Below are 15,384 nucleotides of genomic sequence, written 5' to 3' on the forward strand. Positions count from 1 at the left end.
TTAGGTGGATCTGCAGGCTGTCCTAGCAGCCCTGCACTTTGAGGACAGTGGCTGTTCCTTCCTGAGTCTCCCCCGTCTCTAAGCTGAGCAGCTTCAGCTGTTCTCACAGAACAGGTTTCTAGATGCTTCCCTGCCCCATCCCTCAATCCCGTCCTCTCTGCCTAGCCCTGAGCTTGCCTGGGAGCACATACATCAGTCTGATGGATGCTGCCCTGTGGGTTCACAGTCCGTGGAGATGACAGACAGGAATCTAGGAAGGTGTCAGGTGACAGGAAAAGAGGCCCACCTGCTGGGTGGGGGGTTATGTCAGCCAGAGGGGGGCCAACTGGCTCGGTCTGGTGGAATGCAGGACTCTGAGTGCTTAAAACTGTGATATTCCCAGGCAAACTGATCAATCAGGCCTCAAGGATGACCTCTAGGCAAAGGGTATTGACACTTGACTGTGCCATTAAATAGGGTCTGTTCATCTCTGGGCTCTCTTCCCTCATACCCCGTACTGCAAGCTTCCTGGGGCTGAGATATCATCCCCTTCCTGTATGCCAGTACCCAGCACAGAGCCTGACCTGGAGAGATGCTCCGCCCAGTGTGTGGAGTGAGAGAGGACGGAGAGAAAGGAACAGCTTGCAGGCTGGGGAAGGGCAGTGCCTACCCACTGAGTGAGCCAGCACTCAGCCCTGGGGGGATGCAGGGGGTGAGGGCACACAGTGAGAGCCAGTCTTTTCTCAAGAGAAGGAGGCCAAGCAATTATCAGCAGAGTGGAGCTAAGATGGCTCCTATTGGAATCAGCCACAGAGAGTCAGCCAAAGCCCAGATTGTTCATGAAAATTGTTGTATTCGATTTCCAGATTATTTTGATTTTGAGAAATTGTGGTCTTTTTTTGATGCAGTTGCCACTTTTCTGATTTAAGAGTGGACCGATGGAACCACTAAAACACCTCCAGTGATGTTCCCATTATACTGATGGCCATCAGATAATATATAGACTCAATAAGTAGATAATTTCTCTTACATAAATTATATTACTCGTGGTGCTTAATCACCTCTCAATTTCTACTGGCTTAATATAGCAATCACAAACAAATATTTCTAGCTCTTATAATACTGAGATTTCTTTCAACACCTCTAATATTGGCAGAGTCAGGAATTAGAATGCCACACATAATTGGGTAGAACAGAGGCAGCGCCAATGAAGAAGGATGTGCAGGCAGCTGGCTGGCTTGGGCACCAAGCAATCAGAAAGGAGGCATGCTCCTGTGTGGAAACAGAGACCCCCAGGTCCTCTGGGCCAACAAGAGGAGATCCAAGAAAACTAGGTAACACAGCTGGGGTGGTAAGAGGTTCCCACCATTCAGTCCCTGCACTGCATCAACAGAGCAGGGCAGTCCCAGTGATGGACGTGACCTGGGAACACAGAGCACCCCCAGAATGAATTCAAGCAGGACATGTCTCAGTTCAGGGCAGGATTGTCAGCCCCGCCCACACCCCCACTAGACCAGGAGCTCCACAATAGCAGGGAGTTTTGTTGTTCACTGCTGAATCTCTAGCTCCTAGGATGGCAATTGACCCAAAGTAAGTACTCAACACATAGTTACCAGATAAACAAATGAGTCCTTCTACCCATCTACTTATTCTTGTATTTGACATTCACTGTAGTGGAAACATGTTGGATGTCTGCTCTGAGATCTCTTCCCTCACAAAGGGTGGGCCTTCGAAAGCCCTATTCACCACCAACCACAGCTGACTGTAGCAGGTGGACGCCTCGGTCATGAGATTAGAATCAGATTCTTGGAATAGGATTCAGCAGTGCCACTCAGATATGATGGTGGCAGAATGGTGAGGTGCCAACCCCAGAAGGGTAGACGTTCCCTCCTGCATCGCCTGGACCCAGCTGCACAAGGACAGCGACTGTATCTGTTTATCTGTGACTGTATCTCCAGCTTCTAGTAAAGTGTCTGGTACGAGGTAGAGCCTCCATAAACATTTGCTGAGAGATGAAGGCATGATCGTACAGAGAGAAAGAATGGGAGATGCAGAAAAACACAGATTAAGTCAATAATTAATAAATAGCAAGGTGAAAACAATGACTCTGAAAGGAATCTTGCTTTAAGAATCTTTAAGCCTCAAAAGGTGACTAAAGCAAGAAATCTGAATAAAATTTATTTAAATATTAAGTACATAATCCTAAACCTTTTTTAAAACTAAGACTATCATATTTCAGTAGTAGCCATCTTTTACTACATTTCAAATTTGTATTCTCTCATTTCTTAAGAAGGAAGGCAGGGGTATTGACACAGACATATCACTGCAAACTTAAGAAAATATTAAGCATCCATACCCTCAGTGTTCATTAACTTACTGGTTAGTTTAAAAAAAAGCGGGGGAGATGGAATTTTCAGTTGCATTGGACAAATGAAAATGATTCATGTGGTCATGCAGGGTAGTCCACGGCTAGATGATACTACAGACTTAAACTCTGGTTCTGTACAATATCACAGTGTTAAACAAGATACCACAGTGATGCGTTATTCAAGGAAGTTTTAAAAAACATTCATTTTTCTGTTTTATTTCCATTTGTATAAGTCTTTAAAAATGTAAGCACGTGATAGTTTGCAGGATCCTGCTAAAACCCAAACTCCCATTTCTATTTATAAATATTATCTTCTCTTTATATTACTTACATTTTGTAACAAAAGAGATATTGGTTTAAATTAAAAACAAACCAAAAAAAATCAACTCTGGAGGCCCAAGTCTAACCTCTGCCCTCACCTTCACCCTCCCCCAGGTGGGCGGGGCAAGCCTCCCTGACCAGGCTGGGTGCTCAGGGGAGGTCAGCCACCTTCAGGGACAGTCAGCAATCCAGGAGCCACTGCACCATGAGTGTCTCTGTGCTGAGCCCCACCAGAGCCCTGGGCGGTGTCTCTGGGCTCCTGCAGGTGGTCTCCCTGCTGGGCCTGGTTCTGCTTCTGTTCAAGGCAGCACAGCTCTACCTGCACAGACAGTGGCTGCTCAAAGCCCTCCAGCAGTTCCCGTCTCCTCCTTCCCACTGGCTCTATGGGCACATGCAGGAGGTAGGATGGAGTGGGACGGGGGAGTGGGAGGGCAGGGAGGGCCGGGGCTCTCAGACCATGGTCCTGGTCAGCAAGCCCATGGGACAAAGCCTTGTTGTGGGACGAGCACGTGGCCTCACCAAAGGACCCAGCTTACCTCTCAGGTCTTGGCTCCTCATCCCAGTCCGGGGAGCTCCCTCCCTCCCAGGACCCTGTGCTGGTGTCCTCGGGTCTGTCAGACACTCCTTCCTTAGTTGGATCTGCAGGCTGTCCTAGCAGCCCTGCACTTTGAGGACAGTGGCTGTTCCTTCCTGAGTCTGCCCCGCCTCCAGGCTGAGCAGCTTCAGCTGTTCTCATAGAACAGGCTTCTAGATGCTTCCCTGCCCCATCCCTCAATCCCATCCTCTCTGCCTGGCCCTGAGCTTGCCTGGGAGCACAGACATCAGTCTGACGGATGCAGCCCTGTGGGCTCACTGTCCGTGGAGATGACAGACAGGAATCTAGGAAGGTGTCAGGTGACAGGAAAAGAGACCCACCTGCTGGGTGGGGGGTTATGTCAGCTGTAGGGACAAAGTGGCTCAGTTTGTTAAGAATGAGGAATTTTCCAGTCTCCTGATTTCAGTGCTTAAACACTGACAAGTTGCTGGCACACATGAGCGAGGTTCCCAGGATGGTGCCAGGTAAGGAGAACTGACGTTTGAGTTGCACCATCCACAGGGTGACGTCGCCCGCCTGGTATCCTCCCTCACTGGACTATGAGCTCTTGGGACCGAGCGTGACATCCCCCTCACCGCCAGCGCCCTGCACAGAGCCTGCGCGGAGGGATGTCAGCCCAATGTGTGGAGGGACAGGAAGGAGGGACGGAGCAGCTCGCAGGCTGGGGAGGGGCAGCACCGGCCCACCCAGCCCTGGCAGCACTAGCCTGGGTGGCGGGGGGCTCAGAGCAAAGTCAGGGGCCACGTGGAGAGGGGCTCATCAAGGGTTTGTGGACTGAACAAACGTTGGGAGAAAATCAGGGGTTGCGGAGAGCTGAGGCCTCCCTTTCTCTGCAGCGTGATTAGAGTAGAGTGGAGCCAAAGACGGGAACCGGAAACAGCCCGAGCCCCACGTGGGCTGGCCCAGTACCTCTCTCCCCTCTCCTTCCTAACCTCCTGCACCCCAGGTTACTCAGCGTCCTCCCCGCCTGCCTGGGCATTCTGGCCTCTGGGACTCTGCTCCCATGTGCCCTCTACCTGGAATGATCTTGGCCCTCATATGCCTGTCTACCAAGGCCCAACCCCAAGCCACCTCCTCCAAGATGTCTTTCTGGGTCTCCCAGGAGCGGAGGGGACAACCCTTTTTCCCTCGGCTGTCCTTCTCATAAGGCAGTGCTAACCGGATTCAGCTAGTTTTGTCTGCAGTGTCATAGTTGTGAGCTCCTTCTGGGAGAGCCCGTCTCTGGTTCATCTTTGTAACCCGAGAGCGTCTTGGTAAATGGTGACTCGATGAATGAGCACATGCATGACGAAGAGCTTTCTAACGTCCAGGTCTGAGTTAGGGTCCTTCCCCAAGGCTTCCCCAGAGGTTTGGTCTTCCCTCCATCACACATTCATGAGGCCCTATGGTTGTCATGTCCTCAATCTCGCTGTCTCTTCCTGGAGGCTCCAAACAGACAAGCATCTACAGCCGCATCCTAATTCAGTGCCTTAAACCAGTGCCTGGCACATAGTAAATGCTCAGTAAATACGTGCTCAGTGAAGGAACCCGTCCTCCAGTAGGCAAGTTGCCTCAGAGCTGGTGAGTCCTGATGGTAGAAGGATGCAGGCAGAGATTAGATACTAAAGTGGCGGAGGGATGCTTTGAGTTACACAGAAGCCATTGAATTAAAGACGAGGTGACTGCATGGAACGTGCCTAGGACCAAATGTTGACGAGAAATCCAGAGGTGACAAAACGAAGCTGGATCTCCAAGGTTAAGGAGAGGCGGTTGCTCTGTGGCAAAGAGGAGGGGCACACCAGGTAGAGGAAAGAACCTGGGCAGAGGCCTAGAAGTGTGAGCAGGTGGGGCCCGTGCAAGGACCATTGGCAGCAGCATCTTTGGAGGCAGAGCAATGGGTCCTGTGGACTCACCAGCCGGGCAGGAGGCAAGAATAGAGAAGGTAAAGCCAGAAAGCAAGGGCCTTTGTGGTCCACACTGAGGAGTTTCAAGAGATTCCTCTAGGCGGTGGAAAGTGCACACAAGTTTCTGGACACTGGTAAATGAAAATTAGATAAAATAATCCACATATCAAAACCTTAGTTCAATACCATTTTCATATATACATCCAGAATCTGTGTACACACTCAATTTGTAAAATAATATGATACACACACAATTTAGTATATAATTTTTCTCACTTGTCCATATACATCCGACACTTTCAAATTAACAAACATTTATATGTATGCTGGGATACTATTGAAAATATATAACAACCAGTATGGCAAAATGAAATTAATATATAAATTTAATTTTTTTAATATAATCTATTTTATTCTCTAAATAAACAAAATTATATGACAAAACTACTTACCAAGTGATACGAATTAGCATAAATTGCTCATGCAAATATTGCACGAATGACTTCAAAAGTTTTGTACACCAGGGAGTCAATCCCTGATGGAAGTTTCTGTAGGCAGTTTGTAGTGGTGGCCCATAAATCTACCCGACAAGGGGACAGAATGTGGTCTTAGGACAAAGCTGGACAGCCAGCAAGGTCTGGACCAGAGCCCAGGTCATAAGAAATAGTTCCAAATTCCTAGTTCTGCTGATCGATCAAGAACGATCTCCCTGTACCCATCCTGCCCTTCATCCCCACTCCAGCACTGGAACACAGAGAAGGGTTTTATTGATTTACCTTTCCCTTGGTGACAGTTCCAAGAGGAGACCGAGCTGCGACCCCTACTGAAAAGGGTAGAGAAATACCCAAGTGCCTGTGCTCGCTGGCTGTGGGGGACGAAAGCCCTGGTGTTGATCTATGACCCTGACTACATGAAGGTGGTCCTGGGGAGATCAGGTGAGAGGGAAACCCACATCCCAGCGGGAGAAAATCTTCCCCTTGGGTACATGCCCCTGGATCTGTGAAATTCCAGAAGAAACTGGCACTTCAGCCATCAACACCTGACTCTCCACCAGCCATCCTTGCAGCCCACAAGCCAGACTAAGGCCAACATTATTCACTTATAGTGAATGCTTAAACACCTGGGTGGGGCTGACTTCTCTTTTCTGTCTTACTTTCTTTCTTGTTTTAACCCAATTGAGATGATCCCAGGTCTGGAAGACAATTCCCTGTCCACACTGATTTAGGTTTGGCACCTCTCACTGTTGCCTGTCCTGGGTCATGAAATGGCCAAACCACCACAAGCTGTAGGAAAACCACAGGCTTCTGTCTTACTCTGTGGCACTGAGCAGAGCCTATCTTTCTTGCTGATTCACCATCTTAGTCCTGTGGGTGTTCTGCTGCTGGGACACTGAGTCTGCCTTCCTGGGCCCACAGTGACCATCAGGACAGAGAGAGTCAGGGATGGGAAGCGAGAGGGAGGTGGCTTGAGACAGACTGCCAGCTGGCAAGCATCAGGAATGGAAGGTACCACAGTTGCTCTGGGGGCTGCCTGTCTTGTTTGGTGCCCTCCACTTTCCTTCCTTACCTTTCAGACCCAAAGTCTCATGATTCCTACAGATTGCTGATTCCCTGGATTGGTAAGTACATTTAAATACAACTGCAGTCCACCCACCAGTTAGGTTTACCAAGAGCTACCTCTTTGGTTAATGGAGAACAACAGGTGCCAGGCACCCTGTCACCACCCTCATCTCTCAGTCAAGCCTCATTTCTCCCCTTCCAGTAAAACTCTCACCCTTTGTAATGGTGCTGACAGCCCTCCTGAAGCTCAGCCTCTTCTTCATCACTTCTCAGTCCTCTGCGATATTCTCAGCCTGATTATTCATTCTTCTATCACCTGCACCCCTACTCTTTTTCAGCCTCTGTCTCACAGCTGTCATAATCACATCCTATGGACCAGCCATTTTGGAAATTCACATTCCTGAACTGTACTGGCCTTTCCTACCTTTGCGCATGATGTGTCTTTTTCTGACACCCTTGGTTCCTCCCAAGTTGTGCCCAGTCATCCCTCTGGTCCAGTCTCTCCGGCCCACACACACACCCATCTGTGGCCCAGGGAATGGTTTGCTCGTGTTGGAGGGGCAGACGTGGTTCCAGCACCGGCGGATGCTGACCCCAGCCTTCCACTATGACATCCTGAAGCCCTACGTAGGTCTCATGGCCGACTCTGTCCGAGTGATGCTGGTGAGTCCATCCTTTGTCGCCTGGACCCACTCTCATCCAGCACAGCTGACAAAGTCCACTCTCAGACACTTGTGTCCCTAAGGCATCCATCAGACACAGCCTCCAGAATGATGCATTCAGAACGTACTCTGAGACAGTGCTCACCCAAACCGGATGGGACAGAGGGGTACCCCAGCACCAGCTTGTATCCGAGGCAAAGGGAAGCAGGGCCATGGTGTATTCAGGGTCCACTCTCCTCTCATCTCCACATCTTCAACACAAAGGAAAGAGCAAGGGTCATTCCCCTGGACAGCAGTGCAAACTGCCCCTGGCTTCCCTGGACAATGGCAGCTTCAGTGGCAGAGTGGGCATCCCAGGATGTCACTCAGATAGGCACTGGCATGGAGTCCAGGGCCTCTGCATGGAATTGAGCCACTCATGGGAGGAAATGAGGCCAGGTCTACACTCAGAGAGCTGGGTCTTCACAAGCATCACCTCCTATCCGGACTGGGCACCACCTGGTCTCAGCTAACATTGAATGAATAAAATGAATTGAAGTACCTCATGTCCCTTCCTAGGAGCCCCAATAGAGCCCCATAAGCTTTTCCTTGCCTTGAAATATTTGCATACTAGTGTTGGACATCACCTGTCCAGTTCCAGTCTCCGGACACAAAAGACTCCACGTTTGTTCCCTGAGAAACTATGCTTTCTGGCCTCCCACAAGGTGGTTATCATCAAACATTGCTCCTAAAATTTGGAAGTAATACAGAATATTATGAGAGAACATGATTAACTATATAATAAAAGATTCTGAGAAAATAGGCGTCACATTACACGTGTGTGATACAGTCTTAAATTGCTAAAACACATCTGCTTAGAAAGTGAGGAAATCTCATCCAAAGATTTAGAGAGAAGGAGAGAGAGCCTGGCCTTGTCAGCACAGGCCTTCTGGGGGAGCAGAGCAGGGTCAATGTCCCCCTCCCACCACAGGACAAGTGGGAGGAGCTCGTCAGCCTGGACTCACATCTGGAGGTCCTTGGACACGTCTCCTTGATGGCCCTGGACACCATCATGAAGTGCGCCTTCAGCCACCAGGGAAGCATCCAGACAGACAGGTCAGTGACAACCTTTCAATGGCAGGATCCTTGTTCTCACCAGCTGGGGAGGACTTACCTGAGAGGCAGTTAGGGCAGCGCGGATGCTTATCAGCACAGAAAGCAACATTCTGCACAGAGCCATGGGCCAGAGCCAAATCCCACCCAGACCAACCTTGACTCAGTCACAGGCCCTGATTCCTGCACAGGGAGAAGCCTGGCTGCTCAGGCCACTTGGAAAAGACAGAGGGTCTCCCAGGCTGTAAGGCAGAAATGACAAAGCCTCAGTGCTGCCTGTCCCCGCTGACTGAGGAATCCCCACCCGGAGCCCCACTCCATCTCCAGGTCAGAGGCTCCCTCCACTCCAGTCTCCTCTGCATCCTCTCCCTTCAGGAACATCCAGTCCTACATCCAGGCCATCAAGGACCTCAGCAATCTGAGTTTTTCCCGGGTGAGGAATCTCTTCTACCAGAACGACTTCATCTACAGGCTGACCCCTGAAGGCCGCTGGAGCCACCGGGCCTGCCAGCTCACCCATCAACACACAGGTTCTTCTGATTCTTCTGGGCTGCTCCTGCCCACCCACCCCCATCATGCACATGTAAAAGGGCCTGGCCTTGACCCCTCAGGCAGAGCCCAGACTCCTGCTTCCCTTTCAGGAGCTGGCACACACCCACGCTGGGTACTTCCCTGGTGCAGGGGTTGGGAACCGAGACGTCAGGGTGTCAGGTGAGGTGCAGGGAGATACAGGTGTCACCACGTTGGTGACGGTGGAATGAGACCCCCTCCCAGCAGCATTCAGGCAGAGCCTCCATGGGCTGTGTTATTGACGGGATTCCCGACCTGGATGAGACGATGCTGGAGCTCTCTGCCCTGACATGTGCACCCATTCCCACCCTCGTCCTCATCCACCTGGTACCCAGATTGGGCCTGAGGGGCAGATAGGGGTACGGTGGGTGGTGCATCTGAGCCCCCAGGAGCCCTCAGCTCTGTTTGGGAACCACTGTTCTGGGACAGATGCAGTGATCAAGCTGAGGAAAGCTCACCTGCAGAAGGAGGGAGAGCTGGAGAAGGTGAGGAGCAAGAGGCACTTGGATTTCCTGGACATCCTCCTCTTTGCCAGAGTGAGTGTGGGCAGGAGAGGTCTAAGGCTTTGCCCAGAAGCACAGAGGAAGGGCAAACCCTGCACTCTCCCCGCCTCCGCAGATGGAGAATGGGAGCAGCTTGTCTGACGTGGACCTCCGTGCCGAAGTGGATACGTTCATGTTTGAGGGTCACGACACAACAGCCACTGGCATCTCCTGGACCCTCTATGCTCTGGCCTCCCACCCTGAGCATCAGCAGAGGTGCCGGGAAGAGATCCAGAGTCTCCTGGGGGATGGCGCCTCCATCACCTGGTGAGTGCCCAACAGATGGGAGAACCTTGCCCCTCAGCTAGTGGAGAACCCCTGATTGTCTGGCTCTGCCGCTCTCAAATGGGCTTCCTTTCAGGGACCACCTGGAACAGATGCCCTACACCACCATGTGCATCAAGGAGGCACTACGACTCTATCCACCAGTGCCGTTCATTTTCAGAGATCTGAGCAAGCCCATCACCTTCCCTGATGGACGCTCCTTACCTGCAGGTATGAGCTTCGCCACACCCACTAACCTAAGCACTCTGCAAGACCACACGGGAGATCAGAAATACACATGTGCTTTCCCAGTTCTGGGATGCTCTGACTCGTTTCCACCTTAAGATAATTAAGGTTTGCTCTGTAGTTTGGACAAGTTTTGTAAAATGCTTGACATAGAACTTGAACACAGCAAAAGCTCAGTAAACAAATGCTAGCCCCTGAAGGTGGTCTTGTAATAGAGCCCGAAAATTCTAATTCCTTGAGACATCAAGGCTTAAGAGAGAAGCAGGTGGAGACGTGGTTCTTTCCATAAGGGGTCTATGTAAATGAGGGAGCTCAGAGAATCCACTGTCATGGGTCAGATGGTCCAGTCTCTGGGGAGCCCTCAGGTGGACGGCAGAGAGCAGCTGATGCTCAGGTGTGAGAGCCCTGCCATTATTAGAGGCCACCCACTGGCTCACCTCCCAGTGGGTCTGAATCCCAGCCCTGCCACCTCCTAACTGTGGGATTATGGTCACGTCCCTTAATCTCTCAGAAGCTTAGGTGAGTCATCTGCACATGGGGATATGAGTGCCTTCCTTGAGGCCTGCCATGAGGATTAAATGAGTTAATGCACATTCCCCGAGGGCTCATGATGGCCCTTGATAAATGAGAGTTGTCACTTGAGTTGCTCCTAAATGTAAGCCTCCAATTCTTTTCCTTCTCAGTCCTGGGCCATGGTTACCTACTCCTAATCTGTGCTCCTGTGCTTCATCGCCTCCAGCCCACCTCTCTTGCAATAGCATCATTTCATTCAGAGTGATGGAGGGTAGCTCTCATGGTGGCTCCCAGACCTTTTGTGCCGGCACATTGCCCCTGTTGCCACGGGTACCATCAGTCTTCCTTCTCTCCTCCCTGCCTCACAGGAATCCCGCTCTCCCTCTCCTTTTATGGGCTTCACCACAATCCGAAGCTGTGGCCGAACCCAGAGGTATGATGGAGGAGGGGATGGGATGCTCTGTCCAGACCAGCGCCTCCCCTGCTCCCCCTCGGGGATTCTTGTCCCCTGGTGGATTGGTGCAAGGAGTTTGACCCCACCTGCCCTGGCCCTGGTGCTCTCTCTGCAGGTGTTTGACCCATCCCGGTTTGCACCGGGTTCTTCTCAACACAGCCATGCTTTCCTGCCCTTCTCAGGAGGATCCAGGTGAGGCCTTCTGTACCTGGGGCATCTGGGTGTCATGGTGCTACCTGATGTGTGTGACTGTCTACATTCATGTGTGGTGTATGCAGTTATGTCCCTGTATGTTGGCGTTTTGGGAAGGAGGCGTGTGTCCCCATATACATGAAGGCCTTCAGGGCACGCCACAGAGACCTTGACCTCCTGACTTCCGCAATGACCAGCCACACTTCCATGGTCATGGCCACTCCAAAGTATTCCAGGCTTTTCCTCACTTTAGGAGTATGACTTTTCAGCATTAGAATTTTCCATGAAAGGTAAACTTCAGATGTTTGCTTTCCACAATTATTAGTCATCTTTAAAGATGGTTTTCTCTCTTCACACATTCCTAGTCCAGCCCACTGCCTTTTCTACTTAATTCACCAATCCACCTCTCACTGTATCAGCAGTCGTGTTTGCATGGATTTAGATTTCCAGCTGCTTTTCTTGTCCTGAGGCTTCAAACCATGTATGTGATCACTTACAGTTGCCGTTTGAAGAAAGTTACATAGCCATGTGTGTCTTCTCTATTTCTGTAGTCAAACCCAACAGTTGTGACTGCATATTCATATAAACATGACACCTTTTCTGGTTGCCAAAATTCTATATATGTAGCGGGGACTATATACCATAGTCCCAGAATCTACAGAGTCTAACTTTGGCAGAAAAGGATGAAATTGAAGGCAATCAAGTGCTTTTGAGAGAAAACTCACTATTTTGTGTTTGACACATGCATTTGAGAAGTTCCTGCCGTGTAAAATATAAAGCACACATGAAATAGCTGTTAAGCTGGATGATACACTCCAAAATGACTGCTGTGAAAATCTTCAACGGCTACATATCCCCCCTGAACTAGTAACTTCCATAACTTTGGAACTACTTAGTAATCCAAGTTTTTTCTGAGTCTATAATTCTGTGAAATTTTCAGTTGGTGAATCAACCTTCACAGAACAGGCTTGACGCAACACGCTCCCAGAATTTGCTCTAGGATTTGGTCTGTGCCAGGGTCCTGTTCTTCCTTGTAGACATTGGCTGCAGGTCATGCGGCTGCCACTAGAGGACAGGGGGTACCTGGCAACTCAATTCCTAGGTCAGAATTAATATTTAATTTTACTCCAGCCCTTTTTTTTCTATTCAATTAACTTTGTTCAAATAGAAAGCTATTTATTAAGCCGGCCTCTGTGTGCCAAGTCATATATTACAAGATGGGAACACAGAGACAAAAGGAACTTTCCTTGCTCCAAGAGTTCACAGTCAAGAAACAACTACAGCTATTCAAGACAGACATGTGATGTTTCCATAGTTTAGTGGTCAGTACGTTTGCCTTACAAGACAGACATCATGCATTCATCCACTCTTTCACTCATTCATTCATTCACTGGGCAGATTGTGGAATGTTCCATGTTTCTGGCACGGTCCTGGTCACGGGACGGTGATGTGTCCTTGAGTTAACACTAAAGCTGCTTGGGGATGGGGGAGAAAGAGGTGCAGGCGGCAGAGGAGGGAGGTCAGGCGGTCACTAAACTGAGTCTTGAGCAGGTGGCCGGCAGAGGCGGGGGGAGGGGACCTCAACAGGAGCTGAGTGAGGAAGAGGAGCTGGACAGGTGTGAGGTGAGTGAGGAGCAGCCCAGAGAGGGCTGTGACGCCAGCTGCGGCTCTGCGACATGTCCTCCCTGTGATGGAGGGCACAGCAGGCCCCGAGCTGCTGGGGCTTCAGTAGAGAGAGGGGAGGCAAGGAGACTGAAAAGGCCTGTGAGGAGCCCACGGGATGGGAGGAGGGGCCTTGCTGGAGCAGAATGAGAAGGCTCCAGGGCCGGGTTGACTGAGGGGCTGAGGGGAGATAGGAGGCCGGAGCATTAACTGGGAGGCAAGTGGTCCAGCAGGTCGAGGGTCGCTAACCCGTGGCCCCTCCAGGAAGCCTCCCTGTTGCCAACCTCACTTCCTTACACAACTCTGTCCTGTCCTGTCTGGGGACTGGGGCCCCTGCTTGTCTGCCATGGGTGCTGAGGGCCCGAGAGTGTGCCACAGCCCCCTGCAGTGCCCTGGCCTGGCCTGAAACCAGAAACTGCCTGTGGACAAGTGAACAAAGTACTAATTCACATTTACTGATTCACGTGACTTGACCCTGCGGCTCAGAGCGCCGACCCTCCCCAACAGGACTTGCTCCTGCTGAGAGCAGAAGTAGAAGTTAGGAGCTAGTCCTGGAGAGAGGTGGGCTTTGTAAAGGTCAGGGGGAGAGGGTGGACCGAGGCTTGGGCGGCACGTTCAGTGTGACCCGTAAGGAAGGGATCGGGGCTGGGCCACGTGGAGGAGAGCCCTGAATGCCCTGTGCCCGGCAGGGGTTAGAAGCCTCTGCTCACTTCCTTCTCCCTCCCTGACCCAGGAACTGCATCGGGAAGCAGTTTGCCATGAATGAGATGAAGGTGGCCGTGGCCCTGACCTTGCTTCGCTTTGAGCTGGCACCGGATCCCTCCAGGGTCCCTGTTCCCATTCCAAAAGTTGTGCTGAAGCCCAAGAATGGGATCCACTTGCAGCTCAGGAAGCTCCTGTAATCCTTGTTGGGGACAAGGACGAGCTCTGAGGGCCCCTGCCTACCAACTTTTCTCGCTGTCACTCTCTCCCGTCCTTGCCTCTGTGCCCACTTCCTGCTTCTCTTTGCCCACCTGCCGGCTTACCTCATCTCCTGCCTCCTGCCCATCAAACGTTCTGCCCTCCTCCTCTCACCTTTCTCCAGGCTCCCTATCTGCTTATCTCTCCATCTGTCTCTGACCCACCTGTGTCTCTGACTGTCCACCTAAACCCTGATCGCCTGCCCTCCTCCAGTCTGTCTACTCTCTCCTTGTCTCTTGCCCCTTCTGCCTGCCTGTCTGTCCCTGAATTCACTTCCTTTTGCTGCTAAAATAATTGGCCACAGCCTTTTGGACTTCGAACAACACAGAGTTATTCTCTGACAGCTCTGGAGTCAGAAGTTGGAAGTGGGTTTCCCTGGACACAGCCAAGATGTTGGCAGGGTCCCCTGTGCAGGGATCTAGGAGAGGACCCCTCTCTTTGCCTTTTCCCACATCTAGAGCTGCAATCCTTGCATTCCTTGGCTCCTGGGCCCTCCTCCATATTCAAATCCAGCAGCTTCTTCAAATGTTCCCCTGCTTCTGTCTTCACATCTCCTTCTCTTTCATAAGACCTTTGCGATTACACAGGCCCACTCAGATAAAACAGGCTTGTTCTCTGGCTCTGGGGATTAGGACACAGACACCCTGGGCAGCCGTTACTGTAGCTGCTAAGTCCTGTGTGACTACCATCGCCTTGGGCCCCCGATCACTCCCGTGTGTTATGGGTCTGCCCATTTGTCACTCACCTGGCTTCCCCTCTTTCCCACTCCCTGGATAAATTCACAATGTCACATGGAGTGTGTGTGTCTTCTCTCGAAGGGAGCTGGATGGAATGGAAGAGCGAAAGAAGGGGAGGGAAGGCAGAGGAGACGAGGAGGGGACATGACCCCTGGTCTGTGGGCCCAGGACCCCAGCAGGACAAGCGTGTCCCAGCGCCCCTGCAGCCTCACACTCTGGGGTCCCTCACACCCCACAATCCGCCTGTCACCTGAGGCTCCCACGGCAGCTGAGTCAGGAGAAAGGGCTCGTCTCCAAAGGCTCAGAGGGAAGAAGTTCACCCCGGGCACCTGTCGAGGAAGGAGCCTCCCTGCTGTTGTGTGGTAGCTTCCTCACTACATCCTTAGAGGGGCCCAGCCAGAGCCCATCCTGCCCTGAGCAAAGAAGCCTTACAGACTTGGCCCAGCACAAGGGCCTCAGGAACCCAATCCTTCACCCCAAATGAGATTGGAGAAGAGCCCAGCCTGGCCATGTCACCAGCCCCCGGCAGCCCTTCCTCACACTCAGGGCCTGCAGGCTCCTCAGAGGCCCGAGCGGGCGGCCGTGCAGGAGGGTCTGGGAGGACCAGCTGGGCACGGGGCTTGGCTGCTGGGAGAGGATGTCAGACCTGGAGCAGAGGACCAGCCCGTGCACCTCCCCCACAGGACAGCCCCTTGCAGTCCCCAGCATGTCTGCCCAGCCCCTGAGGAAGAACGGGCTTCTTCAACCCTGGCACTCCTGGAGACCTCGGGGGGACTGGTCCACCT

At 51.6% G+C, this 15,384-nt stretch overlaps 1 protein-coding gene across 1 annotated transcript; it reads left to right on the top strand.

Annotated features, from left to right (window-relative positions):
- Positions 1-261: 261 nt before the first annotated feature.
- On the top strand, positions 262-14,652 carry LOC309606420 (taurochenodeoxycholic 6 alpha-hydroxylase-like). Its single transcript, XM_082343509.1, has 12 exons — positions 262-3,068; positions 5,940-6,081; positions 6,720-6,764; positions 7,241-7,368; positions 8,338-8,462; positions 8,835-8,989; positions 9,459-9,565; positions 9,648-9,838; positions 9,933-10,066; positions 10,963-11,027; positions 11,164-11,240; positions 13,636-14,652. The coding sequence occupies exons 1-12, from the start codon at positions 2,874-2,876 to the stop codon at positions 13,802-13,804; spliced, it is 1,533 nt and encodes a 510-aa protein (XP_082199635.1). The 5' UTR covers positions 262-2,873; the 3' UTR covers positions 13,805-14,652.
- Positions 14,653-15,384: the final 732 nt, after the last annotated feature.

Source organism: Balaenoptera borealis (assembly GCF_965194805.1).
Source record: "Balaenoptera borealis genome assembly, chromosome: 1".
Classification (NCBI taxonomy): Eukaryota; Metazoa; Chordata; class Mammalia; order Artiodactyla; family Balaenopteridae; genus Balaenoptera; species Balaenoptera borealis.